Source organism: Nematostella vectensis, chromosome 3, assembly GCF_932526225.1.
Source record: "Nematostella vectensis chromosome 3, jaNemVect1.1, whole genome shotgun sequence".
NCBI classification, from domain to species: domain Eukaryota; kingdom Metazoa; phylum Cnidaria; class Anthozoa; order Actiniaria; family Edwardsiidae; genus Nematostella; species Nematostella vectensis.
The window spans coordinates 16,830,923-16,851,505 of record NC_064036.1 but is presented as its reverse complement, the minus strand read 5'-3'; the positions used below and the strand labels follow the sequence as shown (position 1 = coordinate 16,851,505).

Sequence of the window (20,583 nt, the reverse complement as noted above, 5' to 3'; positions counted from 1 at the left end):
CCTCGCTCCCGAACTCCTCGCGAATTTCTCGCAGCCTCTTTTTCATCTTTTCACGTGTCTCCAGGGAGGGCCCTTTCCTGCTTTTTTTCTCACGCGGTGCGAGGCCGTGTCGAGCTCTGATAGCGGCCTTGAGCGCGTAGTATCTCTCTTGTTCCTGAAGTATTAGCCGAAACTCTTCGTCTGAGATATGCCCGTCCTGCAGAGCCTTAGAGGCCAGCTCGCTGATCGAGTTTTTCTTACTCTCCGCTAGAACTGTCGTGGAAATTCGTTTCCCCGTGCAATCAATTTCCTTCGATACCTTTTTGCGTTTGCGTTTGCGTTTACTAGCACTTCATGCTACGTACAAGCAATACAACTCTCAACGATCAACGTTTTACAATCAATTCAATCAATCCAATCCAATACGATCAATACGATCAATACGATCAATACGTTCAATACGATCAATACGATCAATACGGTCAATACGATCAATACGGTCAATAACTAAACTATACAATGTTCTCCCTATTTATACCCTAATTTTACGCCCTTACAATCAATGGATAATACAGCGCTTTCTTTCATCTACCCACAAACGGATATTTACTAAATAGTTTACATTCCTTTCTTACTACGATTCATCGTGCTATTCACGTTCACAAGATTAAATCACTACTTAATTTCCTGATAAGATAGGACAATAACACCTAACGTAATTTCCTTCTCGCGTCACGTAAAACTAATAAACTCTCAATCCCCGACACACTCCCCCCTTGACTCGTCTACGAGTCAATCATCGAACGAGTTCGCCACTGCGCGTCTAACGCTGCAGCGCGTTTAGGCCTTTCGTTAGGAACCTCTATTCCCTCCACAGTTTTGCTTACCCCCGCACCCTCGGCACATTTCACTTCTAAGGGGTACAAGCGTTGAACTGGTCGCTTCATCCTAATGGGCTTCCCCCGGGACAACACTCTGATTACAGCACCTCTAACCTGCCCGTCCGGGCCTTGAATCAACTCCTCTACAACGGCCATCTTCCACTCACTTCGCTTCAATGTCTCATCAAACAACAACACAACATCACCGACCTCTGCAACCTTACGTCCACTATTCACAACCTTATGCTGCTCGCGCAAATCTACCAGGTATTCCTTGAACCACCTGTTCCAGAAATGTCTCCGTTTCTTCGCTAGGTACCTGAACCTTTTCATCATCCCATTCACTTCCTCGTCCTCGTCATCTCGTAACTCGTCAGGCAAATTTAACAATCTCCGTCCGAACAACAAATGCGACGGTGTCAGCATCTCTGCACCGACCTCATCATATTCATACGTCAATGGCCGCGAATTCAAAGTCCCTTCCAACTCTACCAAGGTCGTCTGCATCTCGTCACAATTCAACCTTGCATTGCCCAACACCTTCTTCAAACAACGCTTCACTGTTCCAACCATTCTCTCAAAGAAACCTCCCCACCAGGGAGCTCTCTCGAGATTGAACTTCCACTGGATTCGATTCTCCTCACAATACGTTCTAATATCCGGTTGATCGTACAATTCATTCAAAAACTTTGCTGCGGATTTGAATGTCTTTGCGTTATCTGAAACTATCAATGCGGGCGTCCCGCGTCTTGCACAAAATCTACGTAAACAATTCAAAAACGATCTAGTCGATAAATCTTCCGTCAGCTCTAAATGTAACGCTCGCGTAACCGAACACGTAAACAAGGCAATATACATCTTCTTCATGCCCTCGTGGCTTTTGATGTACACTGGTCCCGCAAAATCTACGCCCGTCTTAGAAAACGGCGGTGCTTCCGAAACCCGAAACTCAGGTAACGCAGCTATCGGAGGTTTGTCGTACGGCCTCCCTTGAACCCGTTTGCACACCACACACTCACTAACACTCTTCTTTACCGCCTGCCTTCCCTTAGGCACCCAAAATCGCGCTCTGAGTTCTGCCAAGGTAGCTCGAACACCGCTATGACAAACTCTCGCATGACAACTATCCATGACAAGCCTAGTGAACTTATGACCCCTGGGCAAAAGAATCGGATTCTTTGTATCGTTCTCTAGTTGGGAGTTCCCGAGCCTCCCTGCGCACCTAAGAACCCCATCACACTCCTGGACTCCAAGATCTTTTACCAAATCCTTGTAGTGTTTTGCCGATCTCAATTCACTCTGAGCAGCCTTCACCCACAGTAACTCGGCACTCGTCAACTCGTCAATTGTCAGCGCTCCAGTCACAATAGTCTCACCCTTCAGTCCTAACCTAAGGTTGTTCACAAATCGTCCTACCCACGCTGTCACTCGTAAAAGTCGGGTCAAACTACTGTAGCGCTCTATGTCTACCACACTCGCAACACTCTGTTTCGTCACGTTAGTAAGCGCGACTGTCACTCGCTTGCACTCTTCAGCACAACTCTCCGTTGTCTCTACAATCTCTTCAGTCACCGGCCACTCACTCTCTGGTCTAGCCAACCACTGTGGGCCCTTGCTCCACAGCTGATTATTCACCAGTTCTGATGCCAACGCACCGCGCGAACCGATATCAGCAGGGTTCTCTATCCCTGGACAATGGCCCCAGTCCGCCTTGGTCGTCAGCCTAAGAATCTCATTCACTCTCTGTTTCACAAACTGCTTCCATTCGCCCTGATTATTTATCCAGCACAGCGCAGTTTTACTGTCAAGCCAACAACGTCTCCCACTCAGCTCAACCTCACCACTAATCGCATTCACCACCGTCGCCATTAACTGCGCCAACACTCTCCCGGACATCAACTCTAGGCGCGGTATTGTCTGTTCCTTCAACGGAGCAACTCGTGTTTTGGATGTAAGCAGTTCAACGTGATAGGCCCCATACAACTCGGTAACGCAATAAATCACCGCGCAGTAAGCCTTCTTACTGGCGTCACCAAACCCATGAAGCGAATACGTCACTTCCGCTCCACTCACGCCATACACACAACGCGCTATTCTAACTTCCTTCACGCGTTTCAAATCATCCAACCAACTTAACCAACGCTTCTTCCTTTCTCCAGTCAACTCTTCGTCCCAATCTAACTTCTCGACACACAATTCCTGAAAAAGCACTTTCATACTTACCATGATGGGACTAACAATACCCAATGGATCATACATACTCGCCATCACTTTCAAGGTGTTCCGCTTTGTCACATTCACACCTGCGGCCTTATCCGCAAGCCTCTCTAAGTCGAACCTAAACTCGTCATTCTTACAATTCCACTCGTGCCCTAGTACCTTGTCTACAACCGACATTTCATCCTTAACTCCAAGCATCGCCTTTGCGTACGTCGCTTCGTCACTATCAGTGTCTACACTGTCACGAACTGTCACGTTGGTCTCTCTGTCACACAACGTCACGTCATTCTCACGCTCTCGTATTTCCGCTGTCACTTTCTCGTCATTGCTTAGCCACTTCCGCAGTTTAAACCCCCCTGTCGCCATCCGCGCACGTGCTTTCTCAAATAACTCAAGTGCCTTATCTGCCGACTCTGCGCCTGTCACCAAATCATCAACGTAAAAACTATCCTTCATTACTCGCACGAATTCCGGCTCTTCCTTGGCAAAACTTTCTAAATGATAACGCAAAGTGGCATTCAACAGAAAAGGCGAACAATTTACTCCAAAAACAACTCGGCAAAATCGGTAAATTATTGGCGCGGCTTCTTTTGCCTCAACGTCATTTACCCAAAGAAATCTCAAACAATCTCTGTCGGCTTCATCTACTTCGATATTGAGAAACGCCTTTTCAATGTCGCCGACAAGCGCGATCTTTCTTTGGCGAAAACGGATTAGAATTTCATATAATAGCGGAGTCAAAGCAGGTCCTACGTGCAAACAATCGTTTAAACAAACGCCTCTCTTTCGCTCTTTCGATGACGCGTCATACACAATTCTCACTTTAGTAGTTTTTGCTTCCTTGCGAACTACAGCATGATGCGGCAAATAATGGACCTTATTCGCGCTCTCGAGCTCGTAAACTCTCTCTATTATTCCTGACTCGACTTGTTGCTTTATGATCGCATCATATTCGGCACGAATATCTGGCTCCTTTTGAAGCCTGGCCAATTGACCTCTTAATCGCGTGACACTATTACCGTAATTACTCGGTAAACACTCTATGCCTTCCTTCCAAGGCAATTTTACTCGATACCGCTCACCCGTAAAAACAATTCCGTCTTTCAATGATTCGTGAACTTCATTCTCTTCGCGAATACCCAAAGTCTCGTAGTCCCACAATTTTACAACCTCACTTTCAACATTCGAACTCGACAAATCACAACCGATCAAATTAACATTGCTGACACCTCCTTCATCTCCTTGCAGGGGACCCGACAAAACCCAGCCCAGTGTTGTCTGAATAGCAACCGGCTCATCCCTTGCCCCTCGAATGGTTCTGCCGTTCTGAAATTGCCACAAACTATCGCACGAGAATTTCGATTTCAAGGACTTCGTCCTTTCTATTCACATCCGAAAACCACAAATTTTGGAGATGTGCGTATTCAAGCTTTCTTTGTTCGACATGCACGTTTCTAATTTGCGTGATACTGGGAACTTCATACGCTTCTATTTTGACACTTTCGCCACCTCTTATGGGATGGATTTCAAAGGAAAACACGTCACGTAATCCACTATCTTTTCCCTTTTGCCCAAAAGCACTTATTTCTAGCCATTCCTTCCTAACCCCTTTTAATCCTGCTGCTTTCACCGTTTTGCTAGTAATAAAGGATTTATGGCTACCTGCATCAAAAAGTACTCTCGCTTTTACGCTTCTCTCCCCCCGTATAATTCCCTGGGCGGTCTGTAACGCGACTAGCCCCCCAGTACATACATGGACGCTAGTTTCCGTCACGCTAGCCCCCTTCGTCACGTTCTCATTAACTCTCTCTCTCTCGTAACAAATCGAAACGTGGTGCCTCCCACGACAATCGCTACACCCATCCTTATTAAAACATTCGTTGGACCTATGTCCCTTTTTTAGGCATATAAAACATCTTCCAAACTTACGCAATATATTTATTCTATCCTTTGGCAGCTTTACTTTGGAGCATTCGTCCTCTCGATGTTCCCCGAGGCAGAAGGCGCATCTTTTTCTGGTCCCTGCCGTCGCCAAGGCGCTCGCAGAGTTTGGGCCTTGCCTCCCTCGGTTCTGCTCTTGGGGTGCGGGTCTCTCGTCTGGCTGGCATCGCTCTCGTAGCTCGACCTCCTCGAGTAGCTCCGCTAGCATCTCTTCCATCACCCAGTTCTCGTGGCTCTTTCCTCTCGTTATCGAGAGCCGCACCGCCTCTGGGATTTTTTCTAACAAGGCCGGCACTAGTATGCTTTCATACTGGGCCGCCTCCACTCCCAGCGCCTGCAGCCCTCGGTGCTTGGTCTCCACCACGTCGTAAAATCGGCGAAGACCAGCCGCGTCTTTCTCGCTCGTGACTCCCCGCACCTTCATTATCTCATTTATGTGTGCCCTCTTTATCTTTTCTGTTTGGCCGTATCGCCTCTTCAGGAGATCGATAGCCGACTGGTAATTTGCCGCCGTCAGGGCGAATCCTGCCACCGCTCCCCGCGCCGGTCCCACGAGCAGACTTCTCAAATAATTGAACTTATCGACGGTGGCCAGGCGAGGATTGGAATGGATACTACTCTCGAATCCATCCCAAAACTCCTGCCACTCACCGACACTCCCAGCAAAGTTCTTTAGCCTCAGCTTAGGCAATCGGGCTCTTGTCTCTTGGTCTTGCGCACTGCTCGCGGCGGCTTCACTCTCAATCTCACTTGCTACGCTGTTTCGGCGGCTCGTCTCTTCGGCTGCCTCGAGCGCCAATATCTTTTCTCTTATTGTCGTTTCTATCTTTCCTGCGTTCACCGTCTCTTCTTCTACATCTTCTTCGGTGAATACGTCATCTCTGGACATCAACTCAAGCACTTCATCGTCGAGGGTCTTGAGGATCTGTAGCCGGTCTCTCAGTACTTCGACCGCACTCTTTTCCTCGCACCCCTCAGCCATAAACCTCGTCACGAAGGCTCTGTGTCCCGCTCTGGATTTCCTCTTTGATGCTATAGTCGCCATTCTCCTATCCGGCTCGAAGGACCAAATGTCGTGGAAATTCGTTTCCCCGTGCAATCAATTTCCTTCGATACCTTTTTGCGTTTGCGTTTGCGTTTACTAGCACTTTATGCTACGTACAAGCAATACAACTCTCAACGATCAACGTTTTACAATCAATTCAATCAATCCAATCCAATACGATCAATACGATCAATACGTTAAATACGATCAATACGATCAATACGGTCAATACGATCAATACGGTCAATAACTAAACTATACAATGTTCTCCCTATTTATACCCTAATTTTACGCCCTTACAATCAATGGATAATACAGCGCTTTCTTTCATCTACCCACAAACGGATATTTACTAAATAGTTTACATTCCTTTCTTACTACGATTCATCGTGCTATTCACGTTCACAAGATTAAATCACTACTTAATTTCCTGATAAGATAGGACAATAACACCTAACGTAATTTCCTTCTCGCGTCACGTAAAACTAATAAACTCTTAATCCCCGACAAGAACCATCGTGTCTTCATATTTAGCCACCTTGCTCGTAAGACCCCTAGAGACTACCCCCGCGCCCGCGCCCGCGACACCGACCAGCCCAGCGACCCCTGCCAGCGGACCGCCGATCAGAACCCCTATCCCACTCAAAGAGACCCCCACCCCGGCGCTGGAAAGCGCCCCTGCAGCGATGCCGGATGCCACAGACACAGCATGGGTAACGGCAAAGGCGCGCTTATACTTCTTCCGCACCTGTCGATGATGCGTTATCTCGTTGTCTTGAACCGCCTGAGTGTCACATATTTTCTGGAGTCGGAAGCTTTGCACGTCGCCGCCGTTGCTTGCCGGAGCGGTAGGCGTCGTGTGCGTTTGCGAGCAAATCGGGGGGCAGACGCTGGGAAGCGAGGGGTATATGGCACCGCTGCTAACGTCGCCATGCGTTTGCCATGCTTGTTATGTCGGACCTAGGTTAGCTCTAATACGAGGCGAACAGGCTTGCCCTTAAAGTCCACCCGTCTACCGCGGTCATCCCTGATCCATATTTGGATACTTGAGATAAACTCAGAGGAAGATGCTGCGACACAAACGGGGATGTCGGGCCCATAGACGACTTTCTCGTGCGGCCTCCCGCGAGTTTCTAGGCAAGCGAGAACGTTTGAAGGCTCGTCTAAGGCGAGGCATTGCGTGCGGTCTACGACATCGCAGAAGATGTAGAGGGCCTCTATTTTCGGCAAAGTCACCTTAAGTGGCACCCCCCCCCCCACGGGCAGCGCGAGCCCCCCCCCCCAACTGATCGTCTTTAGCCTCTAGGCCAAATAGTGCGCAAAGCTCGGCATTCAGGAACGCAACGCCTTTGGACATGAGCGCGATCTTCCCGGTGAGGGGATCCAGCTTCGCGCTCAGAATCTTGCTTTCTGCGCGGTTGATCGTTTCCACGATGGACTCGGCCGTGTGGTGCCCGGCTGGCAGAGTAGCGATGGGCGGAAGGGAGGCTATGGTCGTTATCTGATGCTCCGCCCGAGATTATACTAGCTGTTAAACAGCGAGCACTGCCGGAGCGCCACGAAGCGTGGGCGCCTTATCGGCTGTTCGAAGAAGAGCGTCAGTTCGCCTTCGGTGAACACGGCATGTAGGACCACCATTGTGTTGAACATAGCCCGCCTTCGTGTTTAATAGGGCTGAGCATGGATTTGGAAGGCTGGCGGATGCTGAACGAGGAGGCGATTCCCCGAAGGAAGGAGGAGGAGACGAAGAAGGCGGCAGTTGCGGCGGGAGCCTCTATAGCCGAGCATATCAAACACGCTATAGCCGAACAAATCAAAAAACCGGTTTCCCTAGGTTTCCCTAGGTCTCTGACCCTCGCGCAAAAGCTGCTCTACGCCGTGCCCGCGACCCCCGTGGAGAGCACGGCCTCAGACATCACCCCACTACTCACGCAGCTAGAGATACACGTGGCTGAGGACAAATCATTCACGACTAGGGTCCGAGACATATTCAAAGAGACAACAGTAGTCACGCACGCAAGTAGTCCGCCAAAGAGTCTCGTCGGTGGCTATCGGAGACTTCCTATGGGTACTGGCCACAGCAACTCAACTTTGCGGTCTGGTGCGCAACCGCCGGATGTGGGGTGTCCCTAGTCGACCCCGCTTTCGCCACGCTTCCCTCTGTCATCAGGGGATTTCTAAGGGTTCACGTCTACTTTACCATCCGGAGGATACTCTACGAGCTCGGCGCCCCCCTGCCTGGCGACAACCCGTTCACGCAAAAAGGTAACCCCTACAAAAAGGCCGCTTTCGAGCGTCTATGTATAGAGTTCGGTTTGCCGCGTTTGCGCACTCAAAGGTCTTTTCTTCGCTGAAAGCAAGTGACTTTTACAGTTTCTAGAGTGTTTCAAGTTATCTCATAGATGACTTGATAATTACAGATTTTTTTTATTTCTGGCAGCGCCGGCGTGGGAAGAACGGGCGCTTTTCTCGTGATGGACGCGATGCTGCGCCAGGCTAAGAAACAAAAGACGGTGGACATCTTCAACTACGTGAAAGCCATCAGGGAAGACCGGCCACACATGGTGCAAACATCGGTAAGACAGGCCTTTTAAGTTCGAGCATTGTAGCAATGCTATTATAAGTAGTCTCCGCACACTAGAATTAATCTGAACACTCCCCCAGCTTCATATTTATCCCATAAGTCATCTACAACAGTGCGTAGCGTCAGCTCTCAAAAGCAGAAGATAATATTAGTCACCTCCACACGCTTCGTAGTGTTCATCCAATGAAACACACACACTAATTACCATGCCAAAGTAGTGTCCATCGGTTTCTCAGACCATGCTACCTCAGAACACAGAGCATACTATACCTAATGCTCAATAAGATTTGCTCTTTACTTTTTGAAATATACATCATTTGTATGCACTTAGGAGTAAGAACGCTCAATTAATAATCTAAGGGTAAAGAATCGCCTTACTGATTGTAAGACGCATTGTTCTGCACACAGGAGCAATACGTGTTTATCCACTTGGCTGTCCTGGAGGCGCTTGTCTGCGGAAGCACTGATATTCCTGCTGACAATATGAAGGCCGCTATGGCCAGGCTCTCCAAACTACGGACTCCAGAAAATGTGTCGGGGTACGAGGCGGAGTTCCAGGTAATGTTTAATATTTCCAAGTTATTGTGAAACGGTTGGGTACAATTGTATAATTATCTCTTAAAACGCTGCTATTCCCTTTGTCTATTGGCCACAGCAAGCTAGCACCACATCATGGGAGGCTAAGGCTGTACTTTTCTTGAAATGTGAACAAAAACATAAATAATATAATAAATATAAATAATAAAATATAAATATCGAAATTATTCTTATTTATGTTGCCGTGCGCTCTTGCCATTAGCAATGAACCAAAGAAACGTTTATTGAACTAGGTGTTAAATACATACGCGGAAGGGAGGGAAGTTTATTGAACTAGGTGTTAAATACATACGCGGAAGGGAGGGAAGTTTATTGAACTAGGTGTTAAATACATACGCGGAATGGAGAGAAGTTTATTGAACTAGGTGTTAAATACATACGCGGAAGGGAGGGAAGTTTATTGAACTAGGTGTTAAATACATACGCGGAAGGGAGGAAAGTTTATTGAACTAGGTGTTAAATGCATACGCGGAATGGAGGGAAGTTTATTGAACTAGGTGTTAAATACATACGCGGAAGGGAGGGAAGTTTATTGAACTAGGTGTTAAATACATACGCGGAAGGGAGGGAAGTTTGTTGAACTAGGTGTTAAATACATACCCGGAAGGAAGGGAAGTTTATTGAACTAGGTGTTAAATACATACGCGGAAGGGAGGGAAGTTTATTGAACTAGGTGTTAAATACATACGCGGAATGGAGAGAAGTTTATTGAACTAGGTGTTAAATACATACGCGGAAGGGAGGGAAGTTTATTGAACTAGGTGTTAAATACATACGCGGAAGGGAGGAAAGTTTATTGAACTAGGTGTTAAATGCATACGCGGAATGGAGGGAAGTTTATTGAACTAGGTGTTAAATACATACGCGGAAGGGAGGGAAGTTTATTGAACTAGGTGTTAAATACATACGCGGAAGGGAGGGAAGTTTGTTGAACTAGGTGTTAAATACATACCCGGAAGGAAGGGAAGTTTATTGAACTAGGTGTTAAATACATACGCGGAAGGGAGGGAAGTTTATTGAACTAGGTGTTAAATAAATACGCGGAAGGGAGGGAAGTTTATTGAACTAGGTGTTAAATACATACGCGGAATGGAGGGAAGTTTATTGAACTAGGTGTTAAATACATACGCGGAAGGGAGGGAAGTTTATTGAACTAGGTGTTAAATACACACGCGGAAGGGAGGGAAGTTTATTGAACTAGGTGTTAAATACATACGCGGAATGGAGGGAAGTTTATTGAACTAGGTGTTAAATACATACGCGGAAGGGAGGGAAGTTTATTGAACTAGGTGTTAAATACATACGCGGAAGGGAGGGAAGTTTATTGAACTAGGTGTTAAATACATACGCGGAAGGGAGGGAAGTTTATTGAACAAGGTGTTAAATACATACGCGGAAGGGAGGGAAGTTTATTTGAGGTTTCCTTATTTTTTAAAATGTCCAAATATATACTGTTTACGTCATATTCGCCTTGGCATGAGTCGTCAAGAACTTTTTTTTTTATAAAATTAACTAGAAAGTGAATAGAAGAACGATCAAAGAACTATTATATATTATAATAATAACGTTCGCCTGTATGACATGACCTTTTTATCGTAATTGTTCAGAGGTTGTCAGTCATTGTGCCATCAAGTGTCCCGGATGTAGATGTTTCGTCGGGATCAAAGTACAGAATTTCATGTAAGTCAATCTGATTCCGGTGACGAAACTGTGTCAAACATTCTCTCCGCCCTTTTACAAGCTTTTCTTCACAACGAGAGAGTTTTTTTTGGTTTTTTAAATATGGAACATTAGCACTTTATAAATATAATATAGCGGAAACCATGAAAAACTTGTATATAGGGTGTATACAGGTTTGCATTGCATAGATAAAACGTGGCTAAATACGTATCCTGGACTCCTGGATTGTGCATGCCAAACCGAAACTCGCGTTGAACAAAGAGAAGAGACAACACCCAAAGATATCAGTGACCCTTCTTTTAAAAATCCATATTTATACGATGGCCCCCCTTTAGACCCCCGGAAACCCCCCACCCACGCACCCCAACCCAAACACACACACAGTATCCTTACGCCCCCCCCCCCCCCCCCCCCCAACTGGATAATATATGAACTTTTCTTAATTTGACTAATTATTCATATTTTTCTTTGCAGTTATCGACAAAAAGTCTACATTGAAAAGCCCAGCTAAGCGAAAACTGACTGCCTATATGAATGCCAGTTTTGCTAATGTAAGGAGTGTATTTTTCACATGTGGAATTGTCAACCCTTTCGACGTTTTTGCCTCACCTTCTTCTTGCTTCATTTCCAATGTACAATAAGGCATACAGAGAGAAAAACGCATTCATCCTCTGCCCGGCTCCATCGAGTGAAGACATCACGAACTTTTGGCAAATGGTCCTGGATTTCTCAGTAGGCACTGTCGTGATGCTGTACGACACCTCAGAGGGACAAAAGGTACTTATTGTAATAAGACATGACGGAAAAACCTGGAAAACGCGCAATTCCAGATATAGAGAGAAGACACAATTTCTTTAGTGGCTATAGGTTCCTTCTATTACGCACTGATTTTTAAAACACGTGCCGAAGTGCACTAAACCAGATTTTGGCTTTTTAACATCATTTTTCCTTGATCATCATTGCCCTGTGTATCAGCTCAGGGGCGAAAAGCTCAAATTTCAATGACACTTTACAAAAAGTCGCATCAATTAAAAAAAAGTCGCACTTGATATTTTGTTTGCTATAAGTTACTAAGTACTCAGAAAAATTCTCCGCCTTATTCGATGTGAAATGGACTTATTTGAAGCGTCACGTCATGTTTTTCCGTTATGTCTTGTAATAATGGTATAATTCACCACCGACATCACTACATTCACCTCCATTATAGAAGATAGGACATAATTACTATGATAATGGCATCGCAATTGCCAACACCACTATAATTATACCAACACTACCTACACCACGACTTTCACTAAACATCACCACCACCATCACCATTATCATCACCATCACCACCACCATCACCATTATCATCACCACCATCACCACCATCACCATTATTATCACCACCATCACCACCACCATCACCATTATCATCACCATCACCACCACAAACTCCACTAACACAATCACCATCACTACCACCACTATTATCATCATCACTAACATCAGCATCATAACACCACTACCACCATCACAAACTCCACTAACGCAATCATCGACACCATCACCACTATTATCATTATCACTAACATCAGCATCATAACACTACTACCACCATAACAAACTCCACTAACACAATCATCAACACCATCACCACTATTATCATCATCACTAACATCAGCATCATAACACCACTACCACCATCACAAACTCCACTAACGCAATCATCAACACCATCACCACTATTATCATCATCACTAACATCAGCATCATAACACCACTACTACCATCACAAACTCCACTAACGCAATCATCAACACCATCACCACTATTATCATCATCACTAACATCAGCATCATAACACCACTACCACCATCACAAACTCCACTAACGCAATCATCAACACCATCACTAGGCGCGTGCCACTATTATAACCATCAACACCTACATGACCATCATCACCTACATGACCATCATCACCTACATGACCATCATCACCTACAGGACCATCATCACCTACATGACCATCATCACCACCATGACCATCATCACCTACATGACCATCATCACCTACATGACCATCATCACCTACATGACCATCATCACCTACATGACCATCATCACCTACATGACCATCATCACCTACATGACCATCATCACCTACATGACCATCATCACCTACATGACCATCATCATCTACATGACCATCATCACCTACATGGCCATCATCACCTACATGACCATCATCACCTAGATGACCATCATCACCTACATGACCATCATCACCTACATGACCATCATCACCTACATGACCATCATCACCTACATGACCATCATCACCTACATGACCATTATCACCTACATGGCCATCATCACCTACATGACCATCATCACCTACATGACCATCGTCACCTACATGGCCATCATCACCTACATGGCCATCATCACCTACATGGCCATCATCACCTACATGGCCATCATCACCTACATGGCCATCATCACCTACATGGCCATCATCACCTACATGACCATCATCACCTACATGGCCATCATCACCTACATGACCATCATCACCTACAGGACCATCATCACCTACATGACCATCATCACCACCATGACCATCATCACCTACATGACCATCATCACCTACATGACCATCATCACCTACATGGCCATCATCACCTACATGGCCATCAAAACCTACATGATCATCATCACCTACATGACCATCATCACCTACATGACCATCATCACCTACATGGCCATCATCACCTACATGGCCATCATCACCTACATGACCATCATCACCTACATGGCCATCATCACCTAGATGACCATCATCACCTACATGACCATCATCACCTACATGACCATCATCACCTACATGACCATCATCACCTACATGACCATCATCACCTACATGACCATCATCACCTACATGACCATCATCACCTACATGACCATCATCACCTACATGACCATCATCACCTACATGGCCATCATCACCTACATGACCATCATCACCTACATGACCATCATCACCTACATGACCATCATCACCTACATGGCCATCATCACCTACATGACCATCATCACCTATATGACCATCGTCACCTACATGGCCATCATCACCTACATGGCCATCATCACCTATATGGCCATCATCACCTACATGGCCATCAACACCTACATGACCATCGTCACCTACATGGCCATCATCCCCTACATGACCATCATCACCTACAGGACCATCATCACCTACATGACCATCATCACCTACATGGCCATCATCACCTACATGGCCATCATCACCTACATGGCCATCATCACCTACATGGCCATCATCACCTACATGGCCATCATCACCTACATGGCCATCATCACCTACATGGCCATCATCACCTACATGACCATCATCACCTACAGGACCATCATCACCTACATGACCATCATCAACACCATGACCATCATCACCTACATGACCATCATCACCTACATGACCATCATCACCTACATGGCCATCATCACCTACATGGCCATCAAAACCTACATGACCATCATCACCTACATGGCCATCATCACCTACATGACCATCATCACCTACATGGCCATCATCACCTACATGACCATCATCACCTACATGACCATCATCACCTACATGGCCATCATCACCTAGATGACCATCATCACCTACATGACCATCATCACCTACATGACCATCATCACCTACATGACCATCATCACCTACATGACCATCATCACCTACATGACCATCATCACCTACATGACCATCATCACCTACATGACCATCATCACCTACATGACCATCATCACCTACATGACCATCATCACCTACATGACCATCATCACCTACATGACCATCATCACCTACATGACCATAATCACCTACATGGCCATCATCACCTACATGACCATCATCACCTACACGACCATCGTCACCTACATGGCCATCATCACCTACATGGCCATCATCACCTACATGGCCATCATCACCTACATGGCCATCATCACCTACATGGCCATCATCTCCTACATGACCATCATCACCTACATGGCCATCATCACCTACATGGCCATCATCACCTACATGACCATCATCACCTACATGACCATCATCACCTACATGACCATCATCACCTACATGACCATCATCACCTACATGGCCATCATCACCTACATGGCCATCAAAACCTACATGACCATCATCACCTACATGGCCATCATCACCTACATGACCATCATCACCTACATGGCCATCATCACCTACATGACCATCATCACCTACATGGCCATCATCACCTACATGGCCATCATCACCTACATGACCATCATCACCTACATGACCATCATCACCTACATGACCATCATCACCTACATGACCATCATCACCTACATGACCATCATCACCTACATGACCATCATCACCTACATGACCATCATCAACTACATGACCATCATCACCTACATGACCATCATCACCTACATGGCCATCATCACCTACATGACCATCACACCACTGATATCAAAATCACCACAACCTCAACTAACAATCACGATCATTAACACCACCAACACTCCTATTACCAAAACCATCATCACCTCTACCACCAACACCATCACCATTACAACCTTTTGGTGAATTCTGACCCTCGTACGAGCGCTGTGTATCTGTTTAGCGTTACCGGCAGTACTGGCCATCACGTGACGCCAAGAGTTATGGGAAGATACAAGTTCAACTTTTAGACGAGGACGTGGAGTCTCAGATTATCACGAGGAGGTTCGTCCTCACCACCAAGGAGGTGTGTTGCTATGATAATATGGTATAAGATATGTTATAACACATGATATACGATATATAGCATTCACATTTTATTAGATAATTATCCACCAATGAGATTTTGCAAAGCCGGGCTTTCAATAGCGAAGGAAACGGAGACTGAAAAATGAAAAGAAAATGCAAAATTCTACTCGCATTTAAAAATCACACGAACGTGAAGTGAATAAACCCCCTAGCCAAAGAAATGCCCCCTTTCCAAGGCGCGTCTTATCACCTCTCTTTCCAGGGCGCGTCTAATCACCTCCCTTTCTAGGGCGCATCTAATCACCGCTCTTTCGAAGGGCGCGTCTAATCACCTCTCTTTCCAGGGCGCGTCTTATTACCTCTCTTTCCAGGGCGCGTCTAATCACCTCTCTTCCCAGGGCGAGCTTAATCACCTCTCTTTACAGGGCGCGTCTAATCACCTCTCTTTCCAGGGCGCGTCTAATCACCTCTCTTTCCAAGGCGCATCTAATCAGCTCTCTTTTAAGGGTGCGTCTAATCACCTCCCTTTACAGGGCGCGTCTAATCACCTCTCTTTCCAGGGCGCGTCTAATCACCTCTCTTTCCAGGGCGCGTTTAATCACTTCTCTTTCCAGGGCGCGTCTAATCACCTCTCTTTCCAGGGCGCGTCTTATCACCTCTCTTACCAAGGCGCATCTAATCACCTCTCTTTCAAGGGTGCGTCTAATCACCTCCCTTTCCAGGGCGCGTCTAATCACCTCTCTTTCCAGGGCGCGTCTTATCACCTCTCTTTCCAGGGCGCGTTTAATCACTTCTCTTTCCAGAGCGCGTCCAATCACCTCTCTTTCCAGGGCGCGTCTAATCACCTCTCTTTCCAAGGCGCATCTAATCACCTATCTTTCAAGGGTGCGTCTGATCACCTCCCTTTCCAGGGCGCGTCTAATTACCTCTCTTTCCAGGGCGCGTCTAATCACCTTCCTTTCCAGGGCGCATCTAATCACCTCTCTTTGCAGGGCCCGTCTAATTACCTCTCTTTGCAGGGCGCGTTTAATAACATCCCTTTCCAGGGCTCGTTTCATTACCTCCCAGGTCGCTTCTAACCACCTCTCTTCCAGGTCGCTTCTAATCACCTCTTTTTCCAGGGCGCGTCTAATCACCTCCCTTTCCAGGGCGCGTCTAATCACCTCCCTTTCCAGGGCTCGTTTAATCACCTCTCTTTCCAGGGCGCGTCTAATCACCTCTCTTTCCAGTGCGCGTTTAATCACCTCTCTTTACAGAGCGTGTCTAATCACCTCTCATTCCAGGGCGCGTCTAATCATTCTCTTTGCAGGGCGCGTCGCGGGAAGTGCGTCACTTCCAGGTCCTCGGTTGGACTGAGCAGAAGTTACCTGACAAGTCTAGTGTTCTCCGCCTGATAGAGAGTACTCAGAGCTCTCAGCAGCAGTCTGGTAACGCCGCTATTCTAGTTCAGTGCAGGTAAATAAGTCAGCTTATCGTATTTTAACGCGCTGTTTACCGATGTCTAGTGAATACAGCAAGCATTTCAACTCGTCGTAATTTACCGCGCTGCACACCTCTAATGTGATTATATTACGGCATTGTATTCGCGTTATATAGCTGACGTATATGGCCCAAACGCTAGTAACAGCGCTGGTCGTAGTGACACGCTGTTTCTGACGTTATATTATCGTTGACTTGTTTCAATATGACCCATAATGGTGCCAGTCGCAATGTAATGCTCGCTGATGACGACATGTTTTTATATATGTTCTATAATATCCTAGTAACGGCGCTGGTCGAAGTGGCACTCTTTGTGCTGTACTGTCCGTGATAGACAGGGTGAAGGCTGAGCATGTTGTAGACGTATTCCAGGCCGTCAAGGTCCTCAGAGCATCACGGCCGGGAGCTGTCGAATCCCTGGTGAGCAAAGGATCGCAGGTCAACCAGCCCCTACCCTCCTTCCCAGGATCGCAGATCAACCAGCCCCCACCCTCCCTCCCAGGATCGCAGGTCAACCAGCCCCTACCCTCCCTCCCAGGATGGCAGGTCAACCAGCCCCCGCCCTCGCTCCCTGGATCGCAGGTCAACCAGCCCCCTCCCTCCCTCCCAGGATCGCAGGTCAAGCAGCCCCTACCCTCCTTCCCAGGATCGCAGGTCAACCAGCCCCCGCCCTCCCTCCCAGGCTCGCAGGCCAACCAGCCCCTACCCTCCTTCCCAGGATCGCAGGTCAACCAGCCCCCGCCCTCCTTCCCAGGATCGCAGATCAACCAGCCCCCGCCCTCCCCCCCAAGATCGCAGGTCAACCAGCCCCCGCCCTCCTTCCCAAGATCGCAGGTCAACCAGCCCCCTCCCTCCCTACCAAGATTGCAGGTCAACCAGCCCCCACCCTACCTCCCAGGAGCGCATATCCAATTTCCCTTTGATACCGTTAATTTCCCTTTGATCCCGTTAATTGCTTGAATAAGCGCCTCCTCCTAAGACGAAAAATTAAAGAATTAGCGCCTCCCCCAAATAAAAGCCGAATAACGCGTACGTTAAAAAGCCGAATAACACGTACGTTAAAAGGGAATCGACAAGAAAAGACAGTATTACGCGCCAAACCATTCTTTTACTTTTATGTTTCACTTCCTTCAATCACGGGATTAGGATACTTTTTCAGCGATTTATTAATAAATTAACAAAAATGTATCCCCAATTTGTGTTGAATATTGAACTCAGCGAATAAAATATTTCTAACCTTTATCCGAAATTCCTGCTTTTCCAGTTAGAGGTCCCAGTGGAGCTCCCTTTGCGCCGCGTGAGCGGAGCCCCATACCTAAGAAAAAGTGTTATATAAAACAAATATGGTAATAAATATTGGTAACCCATCGACTCGAGTTTTCGTGATGCGATGTCCGTCCGTCCGTCCCTTAAAAGCATCGTATGACCAAACTTGGCAGGTGTCATGTAGGTGTCAAGGGAGGTGCAAAACTGTGGTCACGTGGTTTGTGACGTCATCGATGACGTCACTAGAAGCAAAAATACGATGACGTCATCAAAATAAAAAAAAAATTATATTTCAAGAAGGAAACATTGTACTGTGTAACCATGCCTCTTTAGTGTTCGTAAAAAGCCCGAGCCCTTTCCGAACTTTATACTTTGTATTTAGGTTCTATATAAAACAGGAAGGGAGTGAAACAACGCTCGATTCAATTTTTCGAAAACCTGCCTAGTTGCGGCCAATGTTGTGATGTCGGTATGAGACATGATGATGAGTGACAGCTCACTTTCTCTTTGAACTTACAGTCTTTTGAGAAAAGGTTGTCGTCAACCGGCTTTGAGACTACGCGACAAGCCCGCATGTAAGCATGGGTAAAAACTACTGAAGCGCCTAGCAGCATATATTAGCCACCGCTACCGCGTCTAAGTCTGAAGTTATGCAGTGGCTAATATATGCAGCGAGGTGCTTCAGTGATTTTTACTGATGCTTACAAACGGGCTTTTCGCGTAGTCACGAAGCCGGTTGACGACAACCTCTTGTCAAACGACTTGTATTTAATGGAGAAGTAGATCAAATTATAACCTGGTCATCGTCTGCCATTTACTGTAACTTTTTTAATTTAAAACCTGAAGAAACGCAACGGTCCGTGGAAGCATGTTAAAAATTAGCCCTGATCACAGCACTTGTCGCATGCCCCGGCGTGTGTCGGCGGCGAAGTTTAAGTTTAAAGAGAAAGCGAGCCGTCAACTCATCAAAAAAGGATTTCGCTAACTCGGAAAGCAGGAGACATTTCGGATTATTTTATTCGCTGAGTTCAATTTTCAACTCAAATTGGGGGTGCATTTTTGTTTACCCCCGACAAAGTATCCTAATACCCGTGTTTCAATTGGATTTTTTTATCTAGAGAAAAGATTTTGACATAAGCGCCTCCCCCGAATAAGCACTTCGGCTGGTACATGACAAATAAACTAACCCGGGACAAGTAACAATAAGTTTAGGCCTTTGTAATTTCAGAATAATTCTTGTCCTTATTTTGCCATCTCCATGGCTACATTCCTTCACAGCTGGCTTCACCTGCGTGTTTCAGCTCTTGTTCCCGTAACTTGTGATATTTTTAGAATTCTGTTTTGAAAACTTCTGTTATAGCTACGACTGACTTACCCTGGGTACCAGACCCTCTAGACTTCTCTCGTCCAGTGACGCTCAGCCAAAATGTCGTGACGAGCGGCATTTTGGCTGAGCTTCACTGAACGAGAGAAGTCTGGAGGCTCTAGGTACCCAGGAACGCCTGACTTTATTCAACAAAACCTAATAACGACCATCTTCTCGCCTTTTTTTTTCTCACCAGAGGCAATATGTGTTCTGCTACGAGGCCACAATGGCATTTCTGGATTCCTTCAGCGACTATGCCAATTTTAGCTGACACTAGCATGATACTAATAAACGCATTCCGTGCGATCCCTTCTTGATAGCCAATAAATCATGGATGCTTGCCACACTGTGGGATCTTAGCTTGATATTACATATATTATAAGACAGAAGAATGGTGTTCAGAAGGATCAACAGCAAGAATACAGCAGTTCTTTTATGAGCGACTGAAATCGAACTACTTTTCAAGCAACGATCGGCCCCGCTTCACAGTTGATAACATCCCCCTCGTTTTTACAAAAGAATCCACTGTCGGGATTTTAGCAGAGTTTGCATTTCTGATAACTTCTTGTCGAAAAAAGAAAAAAGATTTATGTGATCGTTTAAACTGAACTTTTTTTTTTATATTTTGAAGTTGTGCGACTTTTGAGACAGCGTAGGTGTCAGAATAGCCTTTTTCGATGAGTCTCAATAAAGTTTGTATTGTATTTTATTGTATTGAATTGTAATAATCGTGGTGAA

At 46.2% G+C, this 20,583-nt stretch overlaps 2 protein-coding genes across 2 annotated transcripts; one reads left to right on the top strand and one right to left on the bottom strand.

Annotated features, from left to right (window-relative positions):
* Positions 1 to 764: 764 nt before the first annotated feature.
* Positions 765 to 6,066, bottom strand: LOC116614572. Its single transcript, XM_048724470.1, has 2 exons — positions 5,044 to 6,066; positions 765 to 4,406 (listed from the first exon to the last, which is right to left on the bottom strand). Exons 1-2 carry the CDS (start codon positions 6,064 to 6,066, stop codon positions 765 to 767), a joined length of 4,665 nt encoding a protein of 1,554 aa, XP_048580427.1.
* A 2,418-nt stretch (positions 6,067 to 8,484) lies between these two features.
* Positions 8,485 to 20,278, top strand: LOC125561356 (receptor-type tyrosine-protein phosphatase alpha-like). The gene is made up of 9 exons (XM_048725576.1): positions 8,485 to 8,642; positions 9,059 to 9,208; positions 10,855 to 10,927; positions 11,402 to 11,478; positions 11,570 to 11,704; positions 15,610 to 15,732; positions 17,044 to 17,189; positions 17,498 to 17,633; positions 20,042 to 20,278. The coding sequence occupies exons 1-9, from the start codon at positions 8,541 to 8,543 to the stop codon at positions 20,114 to 20,116; spliced, it is 1,017 nt and encodes a 338-aa protein (XP_048581533.1). The 5' UTR covers positions 8,485 to 8,540; the 3' UTR covers positions 20,117 to 20,278.
* The last annotated feature ends 305 nt before the right edge of the window (positions 20,279 to 20,583 follow it).

Coding starts and splice junctions, on each gene's coding strand:
- LOC116614572 (XM_048724470.1), bottom strand. CDS start 6,066: ATGGCGACTATAGCATCAAAGAGGAAATCCAGAGCGGGACACAGAGCC. Junction 4,407..5,043: donor GAGAGGACGAATGCTCCAAA/GTAAAGCTGCCA, acceptor TGGCAATTTCAG/AACGGCAGAACCATTCGAGG.
- LOC125561356 (XM_048725576.1), top strand. CDS start 8,541: ATGGACGCGATGCTGCGCCAGGCTAAGAAACAAAAGACGGTGGACATC. Junction 9,209..10,854: donor GGTACGAGGCGGAGTTCCAG/GTAATGTTTAAT, acceptor GTAATTGTTCAG/AGGTTGTCAGTCATTGTGCC. Junction 15,733..17,043: donor TCGTCCTCACCACCAAGGAG/GTGTGTTGCTAT, acceptor TTCTCTTTGCAG/GGCGCGTCGCGGGAAGTGCG.